Below are 21390 nucleotides of genomic sequence, written 5' to 3' on the forward strand. Positions count from 1 at the left end.
ATGCTTCCTGGGGATTCTGGGAGTTGTAGTTCAACATCGATTGAGGGGCCTATTTCAATGTTTGAGAGCTATAAACCTCTGGATGGGATACCGAACTTAACAGACAATAGATAATACAAGCAGGATTGTGCAAAACGAATAAGAAATGTAAGACCTCCTCGTAGGAAGGAGGCAACAGACAAATCTATCCCTAGGCGGTGGGAAATATCGTACTTCCGCGTTAAAGGGACAGATACGCGCCTGCGCACATCTCCGCTCCGTCACGTGCTCTCGCGTACCTTTCCCTTCTTCCGCCTCGATGGTCCCCGAGCTCGCTCAGCTCATCCGCTTCCACTTGGAAGGCCGTCCCCTTTTCGGCGTGACGTCAGAGATCGGCGTGGCGCCGGGCTCCCCGCCCACTGGGGAGGCGGGGCTGTTTAGCGTCGGGCTGCTTTAGGGCTCGCCGAGCGGAGGGAGGAAGGTACCATTTTGATGGCTGGAGGGGGGCTACCGTAGTCCTCCCTGGCGTCCGCAGGGCTGACGCACGCCCGGTGAGCACGGGGCTTTGCATGTTCCTTTCCCGCATTGAGGAAAGGCTTCGGCGCTGCTCGTAGCGGACCGTGGCCGGACCCTAAAAGATACATGGGGCTCGGGGTAAAAGAAAGGGCTGAGGGTGGGGTGGGATGTCCTATTGTCCCCCCAGGCTTCCTGTGTGAAGTGGGGCAGTTAAACGAGTGGGCGCGGGGTGGGGTGGGGGGCACCTGACCCGGGGAAGAAGGAATGTTGGGAATGGGGTTGAGAACTTCCCGCAGCCTCGTTAGGAAGACATGCTGAGCCACCTGCTCCCAGCCTGGTCTACCTTGCAGGACTGTTGTAAAGATCACAGGAATTGCTCTAACAAGGGGAAAGTGGACGTCTCCTCGGTCAGCTAAAATCTCTGCCAGGGCTGCTGGCGTGAAAGTTGGGCAATTGTGTAATTGGAGGGGAGACCCTGGATGGGAGGAGAGGGGAGTGGAAGGGGGTCTGCCCTCAAAGGAGGAAAGGGCTGGAAGGCGAGGAGGGAGCAGGAAGATGAGTGTCTAACTTTGTTTACTTACGTCCCCTTTTTCAGCATTTTATTTCTGCTTTTGTTTCCTTCCCACATCAACCCAACACAATCCACTTTAACAGAAAAGCTAATTTGCCAAGCAAAATGGGGCTTCAGTCTCAATTAAGGCTGTATTGATCTGGTGAATATTTCATGTAGGCCATGATTACTGAGCAGGCCTGCTGCAAAGAGCACCCCGGATTCAGGATAAAGGAATGCCATTTCCGTTGGATGTTGCGAAAGCCTTCCTCACACCAGAGCTGTTGGGAGGGTGGAAACTCAAGAGAAGGGCTGTTGTTGTTTTGTATTTTATGGTTCTCGTGTTGTTGTTTTACTGGGAGTTGGGTGGTGTTACAAATTGAATAACCTCCATAAACAAATAATAAAGAGTATCCCTTTTCTGCAGGTGTTCAGGCAGAGATTGCAAAGAGCTCAGTTAAAGAATTTTTTGCTTGGAGTCCTGCATAGAGCAGAGTTTGGGTTTAGGGGCCATAAAGGTTTATTTCCAAGTCCATCATTCCAAGTGATAAATACAGTTTACTGTTTTTTAAGAGCTGTTAGTTTCATTACGGTTTGTTTAAAGTCTTCTCTTATATATATATACTACTAGGATTTCTTTTGGGGAGGGTGTGTAAAATAGAATGATAGAGAAGAATAATAGCACATCTTCAACAATCACAATTGAGCCCAAAATTTCCATTGCTTAGTGAAACTTTTGTTAAGTGTGTTTTGCTGCATTTTATGACTTTTCTTGCCACCGTTGTTAAGTGAATCACTGCAGTTGTTAATTTAGTAACACGGTTGTTAAGCGAATCTGGCTTCCCCATGGACTTTGCTTGTCTGGAGGTCGCAAAAGGGGGTCACAGGACCCCTAAGGATATTGCAGCCGTCATAAATATGAGTCAGTTGCCAAGTGCCTGAATTTTGATCGCGTGATCATGGGAATGTTGCAGTGGTCATAAGTGTCAAAAACAGTCATAAATCACTAATTTTCAGTGCCATTGTAACTTTAAATGGTTACTTTGACTTACAAACTGTTGTAAGTCAAAGACCAACTGTACAATATCACAGGACCACATCTGTTTCTTCACCACGCCTGGGACTTAATCTCAACTCTTTTTTTCGTCGCTTCTTCTGTCATTAATCCTAGTTCTAAGACTTTAGATATGTCAGTTGTTTTGGAGCAGAGGACTGTGTCCACAAGACCTTATGGTGTAATAACTGGGTTTTGGGTTTCAGCCTGCTGGATATGTAGTACAAGATAGTTTGAATGGTATAATGCATGTTTTGGTACAATGCATGTTTAAACTCATTTCTGGTTATCCTGAAAATGTCTGTAGGAATCGGGTTGTGTTGACCAATTAAATAAATCTTGGGCAGTTGTGAATAAAAGATCAAATCTTGCTTTAAAATGGAGATTGAATCAGGAAAATGATTCCTGCGAAGTCTCTTTGTTTCCATGTGCTTGTATTTCAGAAAAGGGAAAGTTGTAAGAGAATCTTCCAGTTATCACTGGAGGCCTAAGGCACTTTCTAGCCAGAGGTCCTAATTTTCCCTTTCAAATGGTATGCCAACAATTATACTTCTTGGATAGGGTAAATACATTGTAGTAGCCTCACACTGAGATTATTCTCATGTGCTTCATGTGGGTCTCAAATTTTGTCTGGCGTGGAATAAGACTGTTAAGGTATTGTGTATCTGCTGCACTTTCGCTCAGGTAACTACTGGGCCATATTCAAAGTTTTGCTTATGATGGACCTTTGGCTACACAATTAAAACTTTGCTTCTTTTTTATGTGGGATGCATTCATAGAGCTGAAGAAGCTTCTTGGATGAGAAGCGAAATGTCTTCAAAGAAAAGCAAAAAAGCATTGTGGAAAAGGATCTTTGGGATGCATTCATAGCTTCCATCTTGACTTTTCTGATCTTTGATGGGGTCAGGATAAATTAAGATCAACCATCTTCATGCAGGCTATTGGTGAGGGGCTTCTTGGGTGTGTCAAGAGCCACATAGGGATAACTGTGGTTGCTGCCTAGATAACTTTCTCTATGCTGTATTGAATACCACTAATCCTCTTTTTGCAAATATTCATATAACATCCTAATACACCTGCTGAATTTTTCTCTTCTATCCAGGCCTTCCCTGTCTACGCAAACAAATAGTTCTGCTTTGCTTTCTTTGTTCTATCCCTGTCATCTATTGAATGAGTTATTTTACAACACTGTTTGTTGATGGTTGCATTTTAATTTTTATTGTAAACTGCTTTAAGGGACAGTCTTGTGGAAAGGAGTTTATGAAATAAGCAATGTGGCGTGCTTCTAAGTAGAGATTTTCTAAGTAAACACATGAATTGCTGTACATCATTTTGTGTATTTCATTCCTCTCTGCTTTTGCTGTTTACTATCTCTCTGCTTTGTGTGTGCGTGTGTACCTTCACTCAGCATAGCACATTGTGCATCTTTTAAGGAGTTTAGTCCATCAGTGCAAAAGCTACAATGCCTATGTTAGTGGTCTACGACATTCTTTGTGGATTGAAAATATTTGAAATGTGTCTCGACTACCGAATACTTTTTAATATAGAATATGTAGGTAAATGAATTCAAACTGTCTTTTAAATTTGTAGCAGTTTTAGGGTTTTAAGCAAACTGTAGCAAGAGAGGGAATGGAGGGAACTCATTGCTGCAAACTGGAGATAGTCCTTTAATTCATAAATGTTATGCTTATCTAATTTACTGCCAGATGGGACAGCTGACTACACTTTTCCATGCTTGGATAATCATGGAAGTTTTATGGCCAAAGCTTGAAGATCAAAGGAAAAGCCCAATCATTAACTGTACTGAATATTTCAAGTAGATTTCCTTACGGTATTCTCAGTTCTAATTTAATACACTGCTTTTCAGTGCTATCTGAAGATTCTTTAATGGTTCAATAAGATTACAAGCTTGTTTTCCCAAATGGTCTAGCATGTACATCTTGTACTAACTCATGAATTATTGAAAAAGCCACCATGTTTGGATTCACACAATACTAGTAAACAATAAAAATAATTTGCAAATCCCAGTGGTTAGGTTTGCCTATCAGTTGTTAAGGAAACTAGCAGCAGTTGCAGTCAGGACAAAAGGCAATGATGCCTTATTTTAAATTCTGGAATTGTTAGAAGGCTAACATTGGCAGGCTTTTTCTAGTTCTTGGTGCACCTTTCTGCACCCAGCATTGTGATACAAGCTTTTAATACTTTTTTGAACATAAGTAAGCTCAAAGTCAGTAAGACAGTTCAAAGGGAGAAGATCATAGAAATGATAGAGGAACCTTTGATAAATCATTGATCTCTTTCAAAGTGTATAGAATTAGCTTTGTGTGTTGCTACAACAATACGGTACTGTATTATCTGCTTTTTTACTGACAAGGTTGCTTGATCTCTAGCAGAAGCATGGCTAAATGTGGGAATGGCTTCAATGTGTGGAGTGACTTCATATCTTGAAAACAAATCTAGCTAAGAATTCAGTTCAAACTAGAATCAATTTCTATAGTACAAGATTTGTTACTCCATCCAAAATGTGCATTTCTTATGCACTCTTATGAGTGTATATTTTAATTTTTCAGTCTGTCAGAAATTTTCACTAATATGGATTAGTTTTATTAACGACTATAATTTTACCCGTGATTTGTACTATGTTAGTCATAGTTCTCAATATTCATTCTTATGTTACAGCAGTGATTTTCAAACTTGACCACTTTAAGGTGTGTGGATTTCAACTTCCAGAAGTCTGGGTGGCGAATTCTGGGAGTTGAAGTCCACACATCTTAAAGGGGCCAAGTTTGAAAAACACTGATTTAGAGATTAATAATGACTTTTTGGACTGTTAACCAATAGGATACATTCATTTACTTAAAGCTATATTATACTAGAAAATGATAATCCCCAGATCTAAATCCCCTTGTTCATTCATCTGCATTTTACTTTTTTTAAAAACTTTTTCTTTACCCTTCTTGTCTTCTTTTTATAAATTTTCTTTTCATGGTCAGTAAAAATACAAAAGGAAACAGGAAACAGGAAGAACAAAGGGAACCGTCTTCAGTGCTCAGAAGGTTGAGCTATAAGCAGCAGTCCAGAACAAGGTCACATGCCTTCTGTTTGATATAAAAATACTTTTGTTGTAGATAGGAAGAATTGTAAACAGATATATTTCTGATCAGGTAACCGTCAATTTTAGTTGAGTTCCATCTGGGAAATTTAATTTCTGCAGTGGTAGGAAAAAGATTCACCTGGGCAGACATTGGGGTAACGGTGGAAGAACAGGAACGGAAATTCAACACTTGAGGAACGAGAAGGAAGAAAATATAGATAGCCCTTGACTTACAACAGTTTTATTTAGAGATCATATGAAGCTGCAATGGCACTGAAAAAGCAATTTATGACCATTTTCCCCACTTACAACCGTTGTAGCATCCCCACGTGGACACGTGATCAACATTCAGACGCTTGGTAACTGATTCATAGTTATGACGGTTTCAGCATCCCGGAGTCACGTGATCTCCTTTCGCGATCTTCCGACAAGAAAAGTCCATGGGGAAGCCAGTTCCACTTAAACAACCGTGTTACTAACTTAAGAACTGCAGCGATCCATTTAACAACTGTAGCAGTTGCGGCAGAAATGTTGGGCTCAGTTGTGGTCTGTAAATAGGTTCTTTCCTCAAACTTGGGATGGGTGCAAATAAAATGAGGGGAAATGAAAGGAAGCCTTTTTCCTTAAAAGCTACAGTAGCGAGAATATTATAGAAGGGGACAAAATGTAACAGGGAAAACATAGAGGAATATATATATATATATATATATATATATATATATATATATATATATATATACACACCCACAACTCGGTGAAAATGCCCACAACTCAAGTGAAAATTGCAGGAAAACTACATCGTGGTTTAGGGTGTGATGCAAACATGGTCACTGCCGTTTCTCGTATCCACCAATGTCTCAGCATGCAAGATACGCCTCCGGATTCATAAATCTGTGAATTCATGACATACTGCTGGAGAAAACAAATAGTTAAGCTTGTTCTTGACCACAATTATGCTGCAGATAACCGTGGTTTGTTGGAATTTGTTTTACTGTCTTTTGCAGATTGGTGACTGTTTCCGCTGTCTAAGGCATTTCCTTCCATCTCTGACTTTCAGATTTTACCCTGCACGTCTGTCTCAGTTATAATTCAGAGACATTCAAGGTTGGTTGATTTCGTCCTGGCAGAATTAAGGTCCCCCTTAAGCTCTTGTGTTTAAATAGCTTGTGCAAATCCTTTATGCGAATGAGCAGAATGTACAAAAATGTGTTTTAATTCACATTCTCTAGCTGATTAACGGAACTTGGGAGTGAGTCGCAATGAAATACACCTTCCTTTCAAGCTACTTAAGGAGTGGGGGAAGGGCAAGGAAGAATTGGGGGGGGGAGTCTAAAAGCCATGAAAAATACCCAAGCTGTAAAAATGTTTAAAAAGAAAATAAAAATAAATCTGCGTTGGATCAGATGGATTTGTTCAAGCTATTCTTTCCCTCTGTGGAGGTTGAGAGCCAGCTAACATTTGCAGGGCCTAGAGAGCAAGCCCCGGAGACATCTAAGGTGTAAGTCAGCTTGACTGAATTTTTTTTCATTGCAGGCTCCTAAGCTTCAGCAGTGCAGCGTTTGATCTCTAAATCAAACATAGAACTACGGAGCAATTTCCTGACAAGGAGAACAATTAATCAATGGAACAGTTTCCCCCCGCAGAGTTGTGGGTACTCTTATCATTGGAAGTTTTTCAGAAGTAGACTAGATAACCACTTGACCAGGATGGAACCCCCTTGAGCATTCAAAAAGCAAATCAATCCATCAGTATTGAGATGGAAGGGATCTTGGAGGTTTTCTAGTCCAACCCATTGTTCAAATACGAAACCTTATACAATTGCATGGTTGTCCAGTCTCTTCTTAAAAGCCTCCAGTGATGGAGCACCCATAACTTCTGCAAGGAAGCCATTCCACTGGTTAATTGTTCTCACTCTCAGGAAGTTTCTCCTTAATTCCAGGTTGCTTCTCTCCTTGATTAGTTTCCATCTATTGTTTCTTGTCTTCTGGTGCTTTGGAAAATAAGTTGACCCCCTCTTCTTTGTGGCAGCCCCTCCAAATACTGGAATAAGACCTCTGGGGTCCTTTCCAGTCTATGATTCTATATTCTATGATCATTTCTGAATATATAATCATAGACTAATAGGGCTGGAAGGTACCTTGGAGTCTTCTAGTCCAACCCCTTGCTCAAGGCAGGAGACCTTATGTCATCCTGGGCAAAAGGTTATCCAGTCCATTCTTGAAAGTCTCCTGAAAGTGGGTGCTGCATACTCCATGCCTCACGCAGCTGTAACCTTGGGGAAATCCATAAGAGGTGCAACTCCTGTTAACGCTGTAGCTCATCTGAAATGTTGATTGTTTTTCTTAAAGTTTGCATCCTGCCATCCTGCTTGCAGCTGTGTGAGTCAGAGTTGGCATGTAATCATGGGCTTCAGCATTTCAGTTTCTGTTAGGCATGCCTGCCTCATTTTTATTTTACAACTAGAAGGAAAAAAAAATAGGTGGTCTTTTAACTTCCGCTATGGAAGGAGAGTTGTGTTAGTCTATGGAACCGTTTCCCAGACTTGATCACTTTGAACTCCCAGGATTCAATTCCCAGAATTCCGTAGCCAGAAGGGTTGGGGAAAAAAAATCAGGAACGTGGTCACACCTTTCTCGACTAACAAATTTGGTCAAAAGACAAGAGTTTTCGTCGTGAAAGTTTACGCCCTTTAATAAAATTTGTTAGCCGGTAAAAGTTGCTCCCAAACTCTTTTGATTTTTAATTCTATGTTCTTGGGTTAAAGCAGCAGCTCCCAAACTTTTCTATATCCCGCACCCCCAGAATGCTTCCGATATATTCTCGCACCCCTTGCAAAAGTTCAAAATAACGGCAACAAATTATGCATATGCGCTATAATTTTGAAAACCCAAGTTTTTGCACCCCTCTGGAATATCGTCTTGTACCCCCAGGGGGTATGAGCACCCCTGATTGGGAACCCCTGGGTTAAAGAATAGATCAGAATGCTTTCCACTTTAAACTTCCCTATTTAGTCTCTGCCTGTATCTCTTCTAAACTTTTCTCACTGCTTTTAAAGGAAAACATTTTGGGAAGCAAGGATAATAGAATTAGGATTAAAAAGATTTATCCTGGAGGAGTCTTTTGCTTCTCTCTATCTTCTCCAATGCTGACTTTTTCATCTGAAATGTTTTCTCTGTGTATTTCAGGTTTCCCTTACCTTGGAATTTGTCACCGTCATGGGAGAGATTAAAATCTCTCCAGACTATAGCTGGTTCAGAAGTACTGTTCCCCTCAAAAAGGTGGGTGCAGATTATTTTCCCTCTCTGCTGCAATTTAGTTCAGGAGCATTGTTTTATACATTGCAAGCACTGTAAACGTAGATGAGATACGCTTACAGTGTCAGAATTATGATTATATTTCAGACAGACAAGAATGGTTATTTGTGTTGATCTTCTGCAATCTGCTGTGAGGCTTGAGGGATGCATTTCTCTTCCAGCCTTATTTTTTGTTGAGTGCCTTCTAGAAATTCACAACCGCTAACCATCTCTTAATGGCTGGCTTTGGAGAGAAACGTGCCACTTAGAGGTTTTGTGTAACATTTTAAGTATTTTTTTTTCCTAGGTAAAACTAAAAAGTAATGATAGAAACTTCAGAGCCTTCTGCAATCTACTATCAGCACATGGATAAATATTTGTCGTGTTTTAGAGCTCACACTTCAGAGAAGCGTGCTTGAACATGTCCCATGTAAAGGACCACACAGGAAAGAGGAACAAACTGCATAGCAGTTGTTGCTATTCAGGGTTTCACAAAAAGCCTTTGTTCCCTTATAATATCCCTAACTTCCTCCTGATTCAGTTGTTCTTCAACCTGAATCGCAACAGTGCAATTAACTGAAAGATCAGAGCCATTTAAAAGCATGTAGCCAACTGCTTCATAGTTTTTTATTTAAAAAAAAGCGGGTCAAATAGTTCATTCTAGTGAATAGGATGTCTCTCTCTCTAGCCAGATTACTGCCCTACAGTGACTCAGCTGGGGTTTCATTGTGTTGACTTTGAAATTGTGCTTGGCTGGAACAGAAGGGGACTGGAGGCTTTTGATGGAAAAGAAAGAAAAAGGATGTTTCTTATTTTAGTGTTGTCTATGAGGGATGATATGCCAAAGGGTGGGTAGATGCCATGGCAGAAAAAGCCATCTTCTTATGACCTGCCAGATGGCACTTTCTCATGGATGGGGCCCAGAGCATACCTCCTGCTGATGTATTGTACAGTGGTACCTTGGTATTCAGCTGCTTTGAAACTTATCAGATTCGATCCTCAACGCATTGCGGTCATTTGTTTGGTACTCAACACGCAAACTAGAACATGTTGCTGTTGACTGCCATTGTTGTTGTTAGTTGCGAAGTCGTGTCCGACCCATCCCTACCCCATGGACAAGGTTCCTCCAGGCCTTCCTGTCCTCTACCATCTTCTGGAGTCCATTTAAGCTCACGCCTACTGCTTCAGTGACTCCATCCAGCCACCTCATTCTCTGTTGTCCCCTTCTATTGCCCTCAATCTTTCCCAGCATCAGGCTCTTCTCCAGTGAGTCCTTCCTTCTCATTAGGTGGCCAAAGTCCTTGAGTTTCAACTTCAGGATCTGGCCTTCTAAAGAGCAGTCGGGGTTGATCTCCTCTAGGACTGACTGGTTGGATCGCCTTGCAGTCCAGGGGACTCGCAGGAGTCTTCTCCAGCACCATAGTTCAAAGGCCTCAACTGGGAAAACCATGGCCTTGACTATACGTACTTTTGTTGGCAGGGTGATGTCTCTGCTTTTTTAGTATGCTGTCTAGATTTGCCATAGCTTTCCTCCCCAGGAGCAATATGACTCACTAAATTATCTTTATGAGAAAAATTGGGTACCCATCATATTTGGTACTTGTCGCACTTCTTGGAACCTATTAAGTATGAGTACCGAGGTACCACTGCATTTCAAAATGAGATCCGCTCTTTTGTTGAGAGTGGTGCTTTCTAGGCCCACCGATAAGCACAAATTCTTTTCCAGCTTGAAACCACAGGCACTTGCCACGTGGGCCTGATCAGCTTTTCCTGGGAGAGAAAGTTTAAGTCTGAACTGGGCAGCCGTTTCTCCCACCATGTGATTTTTCACATGCTCTATCCAGTGCTGTTCTCCATCCCCAAGGATCTGTGAAGCAGTCTGTTTTCTGAATGTCACCCAAGGCATCCGAAGACGAAGGAAAAGCAGGAAGAGAATCTTCTCATTGTTTCTGGGCCACCTTTTTGTCGGGATTTATAACAGATATTTAGTCTGTTGTTATGTTGTGTAAGTGGCAAGGATTATCTTTACAACTCTCAGAAGATTGTAATAACCGTCCTGAGCTTGATATCCTTGAGATATGTGCAGCTCTCAAAATGCTCAGCAAAGGCACAGGTTGGCTGGGAATTCCAGGAACGGGAATTCTAGCATATCTACACATGCTAAACTCCTGGATACTAGGAGTATTAAGGATGCTAGTTGCCATTGGGTTTTGGGGGTTTTTTTTGGTTTTTTTTTTTAAACTCCCGTGAAGATATTTGGGGTCAGGGTGTCTGTAAAAACTGCTTAATTTTTCCAGCAACTGTTGCAGCATCTCATTGATGTATATTTATGGAAATGTCTCCACACAACCAAAACATGTTTATTATTATTATTAAGAGTTGTTTTATTTGTTCAAAAGAAAGGTGTCCCTGATTTTAAGATAATCCCCATGTAAAAGGAAGATTACAGAGGAAAATCTCATTAGTCTGTATGGCCAGGTTCAAAGAAAATATGAAGGAATCTTTTTCATTAAAAAAAAAAAAAGTACTTTCAGGTAAAAAATAGCCCCTTGTACCTTGGCGTAATCTTGTTTGCGTTTTTTGGGGAAGAAATCGTTATCTTCAATAAATATAAATACATTTTTAAAAGAAACAACAGCTAACAGCTAATACTTTGATGTAATAATAAAAACATTGATGACAATGAGACTTCAGCATATTGCACCAAAGAGATCTTAAGTTTTCTGTGCTCATTCAGCCTGAAGTCTGAACATCTGCAATTTTTTGTTCGCTTGTTTCCAGAATCTTTGACACTTATTTGTATATCCTGTCTGAGAAATAGTCGCAGTTCTCTTTATATTTCTCAGCTGATGGTATTTCGGAAAACAGATCTAAAGTAAAGGGCAAATGTGGGCCACATGATTTTCATATGATCTGTCTCTAGTTGGACCCTCCTTTGTTTGTTCTCAGCTAACACCTGTAATTTTAGAGATGAGCAAACTGGGATCTGGAATTTAGCAGTAAGCTAACTATGGAGCAAGGTCTGATTTAGTTCAGCCGGTTCAACAAATACTTGTCTTTGCATGACAAAAACACGTTTGGTTTGTTATTTGCTACCACATCTTTCTTGGTAGCTGCTGCTATATTATTTTATCCTTGCCTCACTTTTGTAAAGAACTTCACTTTGTTCCAGAGAAAAGCAACAAAGATGATTAAGGGCCTGGAGGCTAAAACATATGAAGAACGGTTGAAGGAATTGGGCATTCGTGTCTAGTTTAATGAAAAGAAGGGCCAGGGAAGACATGATAGCAGTATCCCAAGGTTTGAGGAGCTGCCACAAAGAAGGGGGGGGGTCAACCTATTTTCCTGAAGGCAGGACAAGAAGCAGTGGATGGTAACTGAACAAAGAGAGAAGCAACCTAGAACTTAGGAGAAATTTCCTGACAGTGAGAATTAACCAGTGGAACGGCTTGCCTTCAGAAGTTGTGGGTTCTCCATCACTGGAGGCTTTTAAGAAGAGACTGGGCAGCCACTTATCTTAAATGGGTATAGGTTCTCCTGCTTGAACAGGGGGTTGGACTAGAAGACCTCCAAGGTTCCTTCCAACTCTGTTATTCTGCTATTCTGTATGGTTTGAAGTTAGCCCGAATAAATTATATCGATCATTTTGAAAGTCCTCTTGAAGCTTTTCATTTCCCCTTTTTGTTTAAATAGCCCTAGCTAAATTTTATACACCCCCTTTTTTATTTACTTACAGGTAGTCCTCGATTTGCAACAGTTCGCTTAGTGACCATACAAAGTTACAACAGCACTGAAAAAATCATTTATGACCGTTTTTCACACTTAACGACAGCATCCCCATGGTCACATGTTCAAAACTCGGATGCTTGGCATCTGACTCATATTTATGACCCGGATTCCTTGATTACCTTAATTGATTTTTTGTTTTGTTTTAATCTTCAGAAACATCACCGGACTAAAAATACCAAAATATGAAAAATGTAAAATGGGCTGCAATATTGCTCCAGCTCAGTTGCCAATAGGTGTTTTTGAATTTTTATGAGTGAGACGTGTTTGTAGAATTGCTCTCGTGTGGCTACTGAGGACCGAAAATTTAACTTTCTGCTTGTTTTTCTTCTGAAATGGTTTGAGGTTGAGAATAAGCGTGCACTGGGCTTGTGACTTCCTCGTTGGATGAAAGGGAAGTCAGCCGTTTTTAATCCGCCCTGAAGAGAAACCTGCTTGGGCCTTTAGACTTATGATTTTCCAGTGACAACAGCAATTGGGCAGCTGAAAAAAAAAAAGTGGATTACTATTTGAAGCCTGCTTGTTTCTTAATATCTTCTCTTTCAAAGTGGAACGCTTTTGATATTCATGTGATGATCACCCATCTCAAACAGTAGGCGGAAACGTAGCTCCAATTGGTCACGTAAGGGTTTTTTTGTTGTTGTTGTTGTCGAATTGTACAGCCGTTTTAGAAAAACAGAATACTTGGGTTTGAAAAACCGATGCAGGATAAAGGAAACTTGATAAGTCACTGTGGCCGGATGCCATGAGGTAAACAGATCCTTAAAACACTATTGCAAACCCATGTGAAAAGCACACCGCAAGTCATAATAATTCAGTTTTTTTCCTGCCTTGCATGACAAAAGGTTATGAGGTAATGAGATTATGGTCTAGAATGGATTGCTCTTAGGATTGGCAAGTGTGTGCAACCTGAGTGGGGTGTCAGACACAAAAGCAGTTGATTTGTATTTCACCACTTCGCTGTTTTCCTCCAGGTTAGGCAGAAGTAACAAGTGTTTTTTTTTTGTCTCTATCCGGCCCCTTCCCCAAATAATTTAACTTTAAAACAGGAGGGTTTTAGATTCATCCAGAGGGTGATAACAGAAGCAAACAGGATTCTGTTTTGCCTAATTTCCTCTGGGAGCAAGTGAGAGGAATTCAATTAAGGTTCTTTTACCCCTTGCAAAATATAACATTGCCGATGGGAATTGAATGGAGCCTCTTTCGTTCCTGTCATATAGGAGTGCAGGTAGTCCCTAACTAACGACCATAATTGAGCTCAAAATTTCTGTTGTTAAGTGAGACAGTTGTTAAGTGAGTCTCCCCCCCACTTTACAGCCTTTCTTGCCACAGTTGTGAAATGAATCAGTGCAGTTGTTTAGTTACTAATATGGTTGTTAAGTGAATCTGGCTTCCCCATTGACTTTGCTTGTCAGACGGTCGCGAAAAGGGATCACATGACCCCGGGACACTGCAACCGTCGTAAGTCCATGCCAGTTGCCAAGCGTCTGAATTTTGATCCCATGACCATGGGGATGCTGCAACAGTCGTTAGTGTGGAAAATGGCCATAAGCCACATTTTCCAGTGCTGTTGTAACTTTGAGCGGTCGGTAAAAGAACTGTTGTAAGACGAGAAACACCTGATACTATTTTTCTCAGCCTTGGGCCTCCAGGTTTTATTCGACTGCCACTCCATATGCTTGGCCGTAGCAGCTGGGAAGGACAGCCCAGCCTCTTCCCAAGGCACTCAGCAAATGTTAGTGATCTTAGTTGCTCTTCTTTGCACCCTTTCCAAAGCCTCAACCTCTTTTTCGTAAGGTGGCGACCAAAACTGGATGCAGTCTTCCAGGTGTGGTCTTAAAAGTTCTCACGACAGACCTGAGTCTAGCCTCCCGTGAATTCCGCTAGCCCTTATCTAGTGCCAATTTGACTTGAGTATTTATTATAGATCAGATTCTTGTACACAGGCAGCACGAAACGAACTTTTTAGTGCTTCGAACGCTGCGCTGACAGCCTTCAGTTGTACCTGTCAAGAGTTGTGACCGCTGAGGAATCACCACTTTGTCTTCTCTGATGCCTCTTTTTCAGATCATCGTAGATGATGACGACAGTAAGATTTGGTCGCTGTACGACGCAGGACCCAGGAATATCCGGTGCCCCCTCATATTTCTCCCACCTGTCAGCGGGACCGCCGACGTCTTCTTTCAGCAGATTCTAGCCCTGTCTGGATGGGGTTACAGAGTCATTGCCGTGAGTGTCTTCATGCCATCCTGCTTTTGTTTCTTGAACTTGACTTCAAGACAGGGGTACAGTCAGTCCTCGACTTACAACAGTTCATTTAGTGACCTTCCAAGTTACAACGGTGCTGAAAAAAGGGACTGATGACCGTTTCCCACACTTAGAACCGTTGCAGCATCCCCGTAATCACGTGATCGAAATCCAGATGCTTGGCAATTGGTTCCTATTTATGACAGTTGCCATGTCCCTGGGGTCAAGTGACCCCTTTTTGCGACCTAAACTGACAAGCAAAATCCACGGGGGAAGCCAGATTTGTTTAAAAAAACATGCTACCAAATTAACAACGGTAGCAAATTCACTAAATTAACAGTTGTGGCAAGAAAGGGCGTGAAATGGGTTGAAACTCCCTTAACAAACGTTTCACTTAGCAACATAAATTTTGAGCTCAGCTGTGTTCATATAAGTCAAGGACTACCTATACACCAAATCAGCCAGACCGTAACTCCTCATTCTTGTAATCCAGCAGCCTCTGGTAACTGAATCAGTGGCTGCCATTTTGAATTTTTGTTGGCTTGCTCCAGTCAGAGTTGGTATCCTATGAGCCCATGTTCCAAGAGAGTACCAGTAAGGTTTTATTACGTTCCTGGTGCCTTCCTTATTGGCCAGGCCTGGGCATAGCCTGAACCCTGGAGCTGATCTGAGTTTGAAATGTTGATTCTGGGGCTGCCCCCTAGCCTCAATGAGTGACACCCCCTGTATATCTGTATCAATGAGTGAGGGCTTGCATTTTAAGTTACTCTCCTCGGTAGGACAGTTCTGCCACCTCAATAAATTTTATAATAGACATTGTCTAGACTCAGACTACAAAGCTTGAATTTATATTTAGACTTTGGAGGGCACCCAAACAATATCCAGTGTCTTTGTGAAATTGAAGTTTACAGCATTTCCTCACTTTTTTTAAATTTTATTTTGCAATTATCGGGAATTACCCATTTTAAGAATCTGAGATGGTTTAGGATAAGATAGATCAATAAAAAAAACTAAAACCAGAACCAGAACTGTCAACAGTCGGCTAACTTCTGTAAGTTGGCCAGCCGTGAATCACAGGCTCCAGCTGAGTGCTGTGGTTTTGTTCAAAATGGGATTTCCCCAGTTAAGATGCACATGTGCCTCTGCTCCCAAGTTTGTCAGCTGAAAATTGCAATTAAATCTCCTTTGCAATTAAATCTTTTCCTCTGTTTTTCTTTTTTTAACGTTTTAGTTACAGTATCCAGTTTATTGGGAGATCTTTGAATTCTGCGATGGATTCCGGAAGCTATTAGATCATCTACAACTGGATAAAGTTAGTGATTACAATAAAATGTTAGGTAAAAAGCCTAGAGTTTATTCATGTTCATTGGATCAACCGAGAGAGAATCTCCTTCATCCGTATCGAGGCATTGGTTTCCTTATTGGATTTCTAAGCTGCCCCTTTGCTAGGTGATATACAAAATCAAGCAGAGTATTAAGAACAATAGGATCCAAAGCCATAAAAATATTAGCAGTCGTGAAGAAAAGTCATTTGAAAAAAAGATGGAACTTCTTTGGAATACTTGTTCTGACTTTCTTGGAACAGACCTGAAACCAGAGTATTAACAGTATTAACCTTGTGAACTCTCAAGGTTCCTCCTTCCGTTATGTATTCAAGATGAACAGTGATTAATATTTATATGTTACTTATATGTAAGGGTGTAGGTCTATAGATAGGTTGTATATAGTATGTTTTAAATGTGTGTTATGTATGTGTACACTTTGAGAGCAAGCAACTAAACTTCATTTTTAATATGTGCCATTGTGCCCACAGTAAAAAATGACAATAAAGGTTATCTATCTGTCTGTCTGTCTGTCTATGTGTATATATGTATATACACACAGTATATATGTGTATCAAAAACAATACTAAAAATAAAAGAATGATTCCTGGGAATATTCAAGTCGAACAACAAACAGGCGTGAACGCCAGGAAATGTTAAAAACTGTAAAAGTTTTAATTGAGTAAAATACCAAGCTTTCATTGGCTACTGCCAACATCGTCAGGGTTCGTTTAGGTCAATGGGAGAACTTATTTATAGATGACAAAGCCATTTGCGCCCGACTCATGGATCTCGTCAAGTTGGATAGTGTAAGCCAGGGCAGGGCATTCAGTACGGAGCCCCATGGTAAGAGGGATAATAATGAGAATGACGGACATGAAAGAGGCGGAAGTGGTAAAAGGCCCGCTGTGATGGAGCACCCCAGGAAAGGGTGTGGGAGGATGAAACAACCCAGGGATTTGGAATGTGTGTCTGTTCGGAGCAAGATGGAGTATACTCCTAGTTTACGGACACAGGAGGAGGAGAGGGAAGTGAGTAGCAATATATGCGCAAGTAAGGAAAGCAAGGGCAAATTAGTTAATAACACGGGGATCATGACCAGAGCAGGACCCATGATGAGATCCATGAGTCGGGCACAAATGGCTTTGTCATCTATAAATAAGTTCTCCCATTGACCTAAACGAACCCTGACGATGTTGGCAGTAGCCAACGAAAGCTTGGTATTTTACTCAATTATAACTTTTATAGTTTTTAACTTTTCCTGGTGTTCACGCCTGTTTGTTGTTCGATATGTATATATGTGGGTTCTGTATCTGTATGGGTAGATACATACTTTCTTTTGAGAGCAGGTAACAGAATTTCATTTTTGATGTGTGCCATTGTGCCCACAATAAAAAATGACATTTTTACGGATGGAGGGAAACCAACATGAGATGGCAGAGATTATAGCATGAAAGTGAGAGATAAAATTGGAAAGTTCATTGTCTGAACCTTTAATCTGATTAATGAAGTTGCTGTAAATCAGGAATCTCCCATCTCGGCAACTTTCAAGACTTGTGGACGTCAACTCCCAGAATTCCCCAACAAGCCTGGCTGGCTGGGGAATTCTGGGAGTTGACGTTCACAAGTCTTTAAAGTTGCCACGGTGGGAGGCCCCTGCTCTAAATATTGTTTGCTTGCCTCTTGGTCCGCCAGGAGGTGGCAACTGATCCAATTTCCAAATGCTTGGAACGGTAAAACGCATTTGATAAAAAGAGAAATATCAAGGGTATTCTTCTTTTATCGTTTTAATATTAGGTTCACCTTTTTGGTGCTTCATTGGGAGGGTTCCTTGCTCAGAAATTTGCCGAGTACACCCACAAGTCTCCCCGGGTCCAGTCTTTGATTCTGTGCAACTCTTTCAGCGATACCTCAATTTTCAATCAGACATGGACAGCAAATAGGTGAGACGGCAGTAAATAAATCAGTGTTTGCTTCTTCTTTTTTTAACGAAACCCAGAGTTAGAGGATTGTCAAAACATCATGGCTGTGAGGTTTGGAACTAGGCCAAAGGAGGGCAAGGAGGCCTCTTGGCAGAAGTATGGACGATGGGTGGAAGCTCAAATCTGATGTTGCTGGAACAGTTCAGATGCGGTTCCTCTCCTTCCAAGGGGTTTTGAGTCCAATGGTGACGTTCAAATGTATTGAAATGGACAATTCTAGCCCAAACTCTACAAACCTTCTTTGTAGGATGCCTTTGTCTACAATTAATGAATAGGATAATTTAATAGGAACTGTTAGAAGATGGACAGGTCCGCCTTACTAACTTTGGGGAATCAGGCGAGGCTGAACGCAGAGCGATCTTTTTATGGTTAACGTGGCAGTGCAGGGCTCCTCCTGAGTTTGAAGTCCTAACCTACCTTTATATTCCTCTCTCTTTTCAGTTTTTGGTTGTTGCCTGCTTTCATGTTGAAGAAAATCGTCCTTGGGAATTTTGCTTCCGGTCCAGTAGATCCTGAAATGGCTGACGGAATTGATTTCATGGTGGACAGGGTAACGATCCACAAAGCTCAAAATAGCTGCTTGATGGTGTTCTGAAGTTGGTCCAGGAAATAACAAATACTGGGTGTTCTCAAGCTTCCTTCCTTTTTTTCTTTTTCTGTTCGGTTGTGTGTGTGTGGGGGGGTATATAGATGGTCCTCGACTTTCAACAGTTCATTTAGTGACTGTTTGAAGTTACAACGGGACTGACCTACAGACGTTTTTCATACTTGGACTAGAAGACCTCCAAGATCCCTTCCAAGTGTGGTATTCTGTATTCTATTTCTCGGTTGCCAGATTTCACATCCATATTGATGGCTTTTGTTTTTTTTCTTAATGTCTGACAGTTGGAAACTTTGGGCCAGAGTGAGCTGGCTTCAAGACTCACTCTCAATTGCCAGAATTCCTACGTTGAACCTCATAAGATCCGGGATGTTCCTGTCACCATCATGGACGTGAGCAATCTAGGGCATATTCCTAGCTGATAAGCATGAGATGAAACTGGTTTGACTGGGTATTGATTTGTGGGAAATCACCAATCCAGGAGGACCTGTCTATGGTGGTCGCACCAGCACCCTTTCCTCCAAGCATGGGACCTTCTGGAAGAAAGAGAGAACTTCTGGTTCAGTGAAAGATCCTGGGCTCAGTTATAGAGATGGCAAGACTCATGCTGATGCTGGTTTTGATTTTTAGGTCTTTGATCAGAGTGCCCTGTCTACAGAAGCCAAGGAGGAGATGTATAAGCTGTATCCCAATGCCAGGAGAGCTCATCTTAAAACAGGAGGCAATTTCCCCTATCTCTGCAGAAGTGCCGAAGTAAACCTTTATATCCAAGTAAGTCCTGCTCATTCATTCATCCATCCATCCACACATCCATCCATCCAGCAATCTCAGGATTCTTTTAGTGGAGTTTGTAAAAAAAAAGATTAGCGTACTTTCCCGCACATACGTAGAGAATGAAATGAAGGCTGCCAAAAATGGCTAGGAATGGTGAGACGGTTTTCCTTTATCATCCCATCTTTTTCCAACTGATAGTTCTTTTTTTACATTACTAAACTGTGTCCTTCAACTAAAGGAGATTCGTTTGGTTCATGGTCCTTTTTAAATTACTAAACTGGTTAGAAGTGGATTGTTAAACTGAGGCACAGCAATGAAAACTCAAACGTTAGCAAAATTAAATTCTCTCCCTCTCCCTGGCCCTAATCGGAGTTAACAGGACATCCTTCTTCTTCTGCAGTGGAGAATTCAGTTGGTCACCGAATGAGTATATTTAGAAGACGGTCAGATACGTGTGTTGTGGTGGGTTGGGTTATTTTTGTTTCGTTTTGTTTCGTTTTTTTATTCAGAGATCCTGTTCCGTCCTGTTTTGTCAGTCAGTTTGCAAATGTTACACGAAGACATCTGTATGAAAGTCGGCCTGCGTTTTGCATACCGCTTCTTCTAGTCTTTGTGCTTTGTTTGCACAAAATGTTGCCCTAACTTTTTTCAGAAAAGGGCCAAAATCAGTGAACCAAGTGGAGTTTCTGAATTATATGGCTTGGGTTAATTCCTACTCATTCCTACTTGTGTTTTAATTCCTACTCATCTCCTATGTATACAATTCTTCCCACTTTCTCATGTTAATTATGCTTTGGAATTCATACTAGAGTGTATTTCTGGATGCACATGAGAATCCATCACCAAACAAGTGTGATTCATTTTTGTCCATGTTTTATGGTTTAGAGGGGGGGGGGGAAAGGAATGAATAATAATTATAATAATAGTAAAGTTGGAAGGGACCTTGGAGGTCATCTAGTCCAACCCCCTGCTTAGGCAGGAAATCCTATACCATTTCAGACAAATGGCTGTCCAGTCTCTTCTTGAAAACTTCCAGTATTGGAGCATTCACTGCTTCTGGAGGCAGATTGTTCCACTGGTTAATTGTTCTAACTGTCAAGAAGTTTCTCCTTAGTTCTAAGTTGCTTCTCTCCTTGATCAGTTTCCATCCGTTGCTTCTTGTCCTGCCTTCAGGTGCTTTGGAGAATAGCTTGACTCCCTCTTCTTTGTGGCAACCCCTGAGATACTGGAAGACTGCTATCATGTCCCCCCTCGTTCTTCTCTTCGTTAAACTAGCCAGACCCAGTTCCAGCAGCTGTTCCTTATATGTTTTAGCCTCCAGTCCCCTAATCATCATTCTACTTCTCTCCATCTGCCCTATAGATACACTTGCTTCAATTCCATGGGACCAGATATGCTGCTATTGACCCCTCCATGATCAGTGCAGAAGAACTAGAAGTCCAGAAAGCCAATCTCCAATCTAGCAACGAACAAGAACAACCATCGTAATTGGCTGATTGGCCGTTCTTTCATCTGGAGGGTCAGGCCTCTTTCCTTGTTGGCAGATGTCCTGCCCAATCACATCTGGCCTTCTGTTGTCCTTCTCTTCTTCCCACTGAACTGGTTAGAACTGTGTCCTTAAAACTCAGCTGGGCAGATTTCATTCTATGAAACTAGGCTATGGACGCTCGCTCCCGTTTCTCTTTCACAAGCTAAGTTTGGATAATAAAAGTTAAGGACGCAACTTTGGAAGACTCATTAAAAAAACAAAACAAAAAAACAAATGCAACTGTCAGAGACAAACTTTTGGTACCAAAGCCTTCATTACTGTGCTCTTACCGAGAATAAATCTTTTTAATATATATATATAAACAAATCTATATCTCCATGCAGAGAGGGGTTACTATGAACAAATCACAGATGTCTGTAAGCTCATTTATAATTTGAATATTTAGTTTTAAACTCTGTTGGAAGTGTCAGTGTTGCTGTTACGTTTCTTTATATACTGTTACTGCTTAATGACTTGAAATCAGGGGTTTTTTTTTGTAAAATTAATTTGCTATCTTACTTTGTTTTGAATAAAATTTTAACTGGGTGCGGGAAGGACCCCGGTTATTCTGCTTTTGGGAATTTGCAAGGTAATAGCTTTGCTTCATCTTTAACGTTTGGAGTCTGGTACTGGAGCCCTCCAGTTAGATTAGAATTTTACAAAT

General features: G+C 41.2%; 1 protein-coding gene across 2 annotated transcripts; it reads left to right on the forward strand.

Annotated features, from left to right (window-relative positions):
* The first annotated feature begins 373 nt into the window (after positions 1-373).
* Positions 374-21272, forward strand: SPG21 (SPG21 abhydrolase domain containing, maspardin). Of its 2 annotated transcripts, none has more exons than XM_039358833.1 (10): positions 374-530; positions 6198-6297; positions 8379-8471; positions 14340-14501; positions 15751-15831; positions 17639-17784; positions 18265-18373; positions 18709-18816; positions 19055-19195; positions 20561-21272. In XM_039358833.1, exons 3-10 carry the CDS (start codon positions 8409-8411, stop codon positions 20684-20686), a joined length of 936 nt encoding a protein of 311 aa, XP_039214767.1. In that variant the 5' UTR covers positions 374-530; positions 6198-6297; positions 8379-8408; the 3' UTR covers positions 20687-21272. The 2 variants fall into 2 exon arrangements, with proteins under 2 accessions (XP_039214767.1, XP_039214768.1); XM_039358834.1 differs by having other exon boundaries at positions 487-633.
* Positions 21273-21390: the final 118 nt, after the last annotated feature.

The sequence above is a fragment of the Crotalus tigris genome, unplaced genomic scaffold, assembly GCF_016545835.1.
Source record: "Crotalus tigris isolate CLP2741 ecotype Arizona unplaced genomic scaffold, ASM1654583v1 scf7180000019068.10715455, whole genome shotgun sequence".
Lineage (NCBI taxonomy): Eukaryota > Metazoa > Chordata > Lepidosauria > Squamata > Viperidae > Crotalus > Crotalus tigris.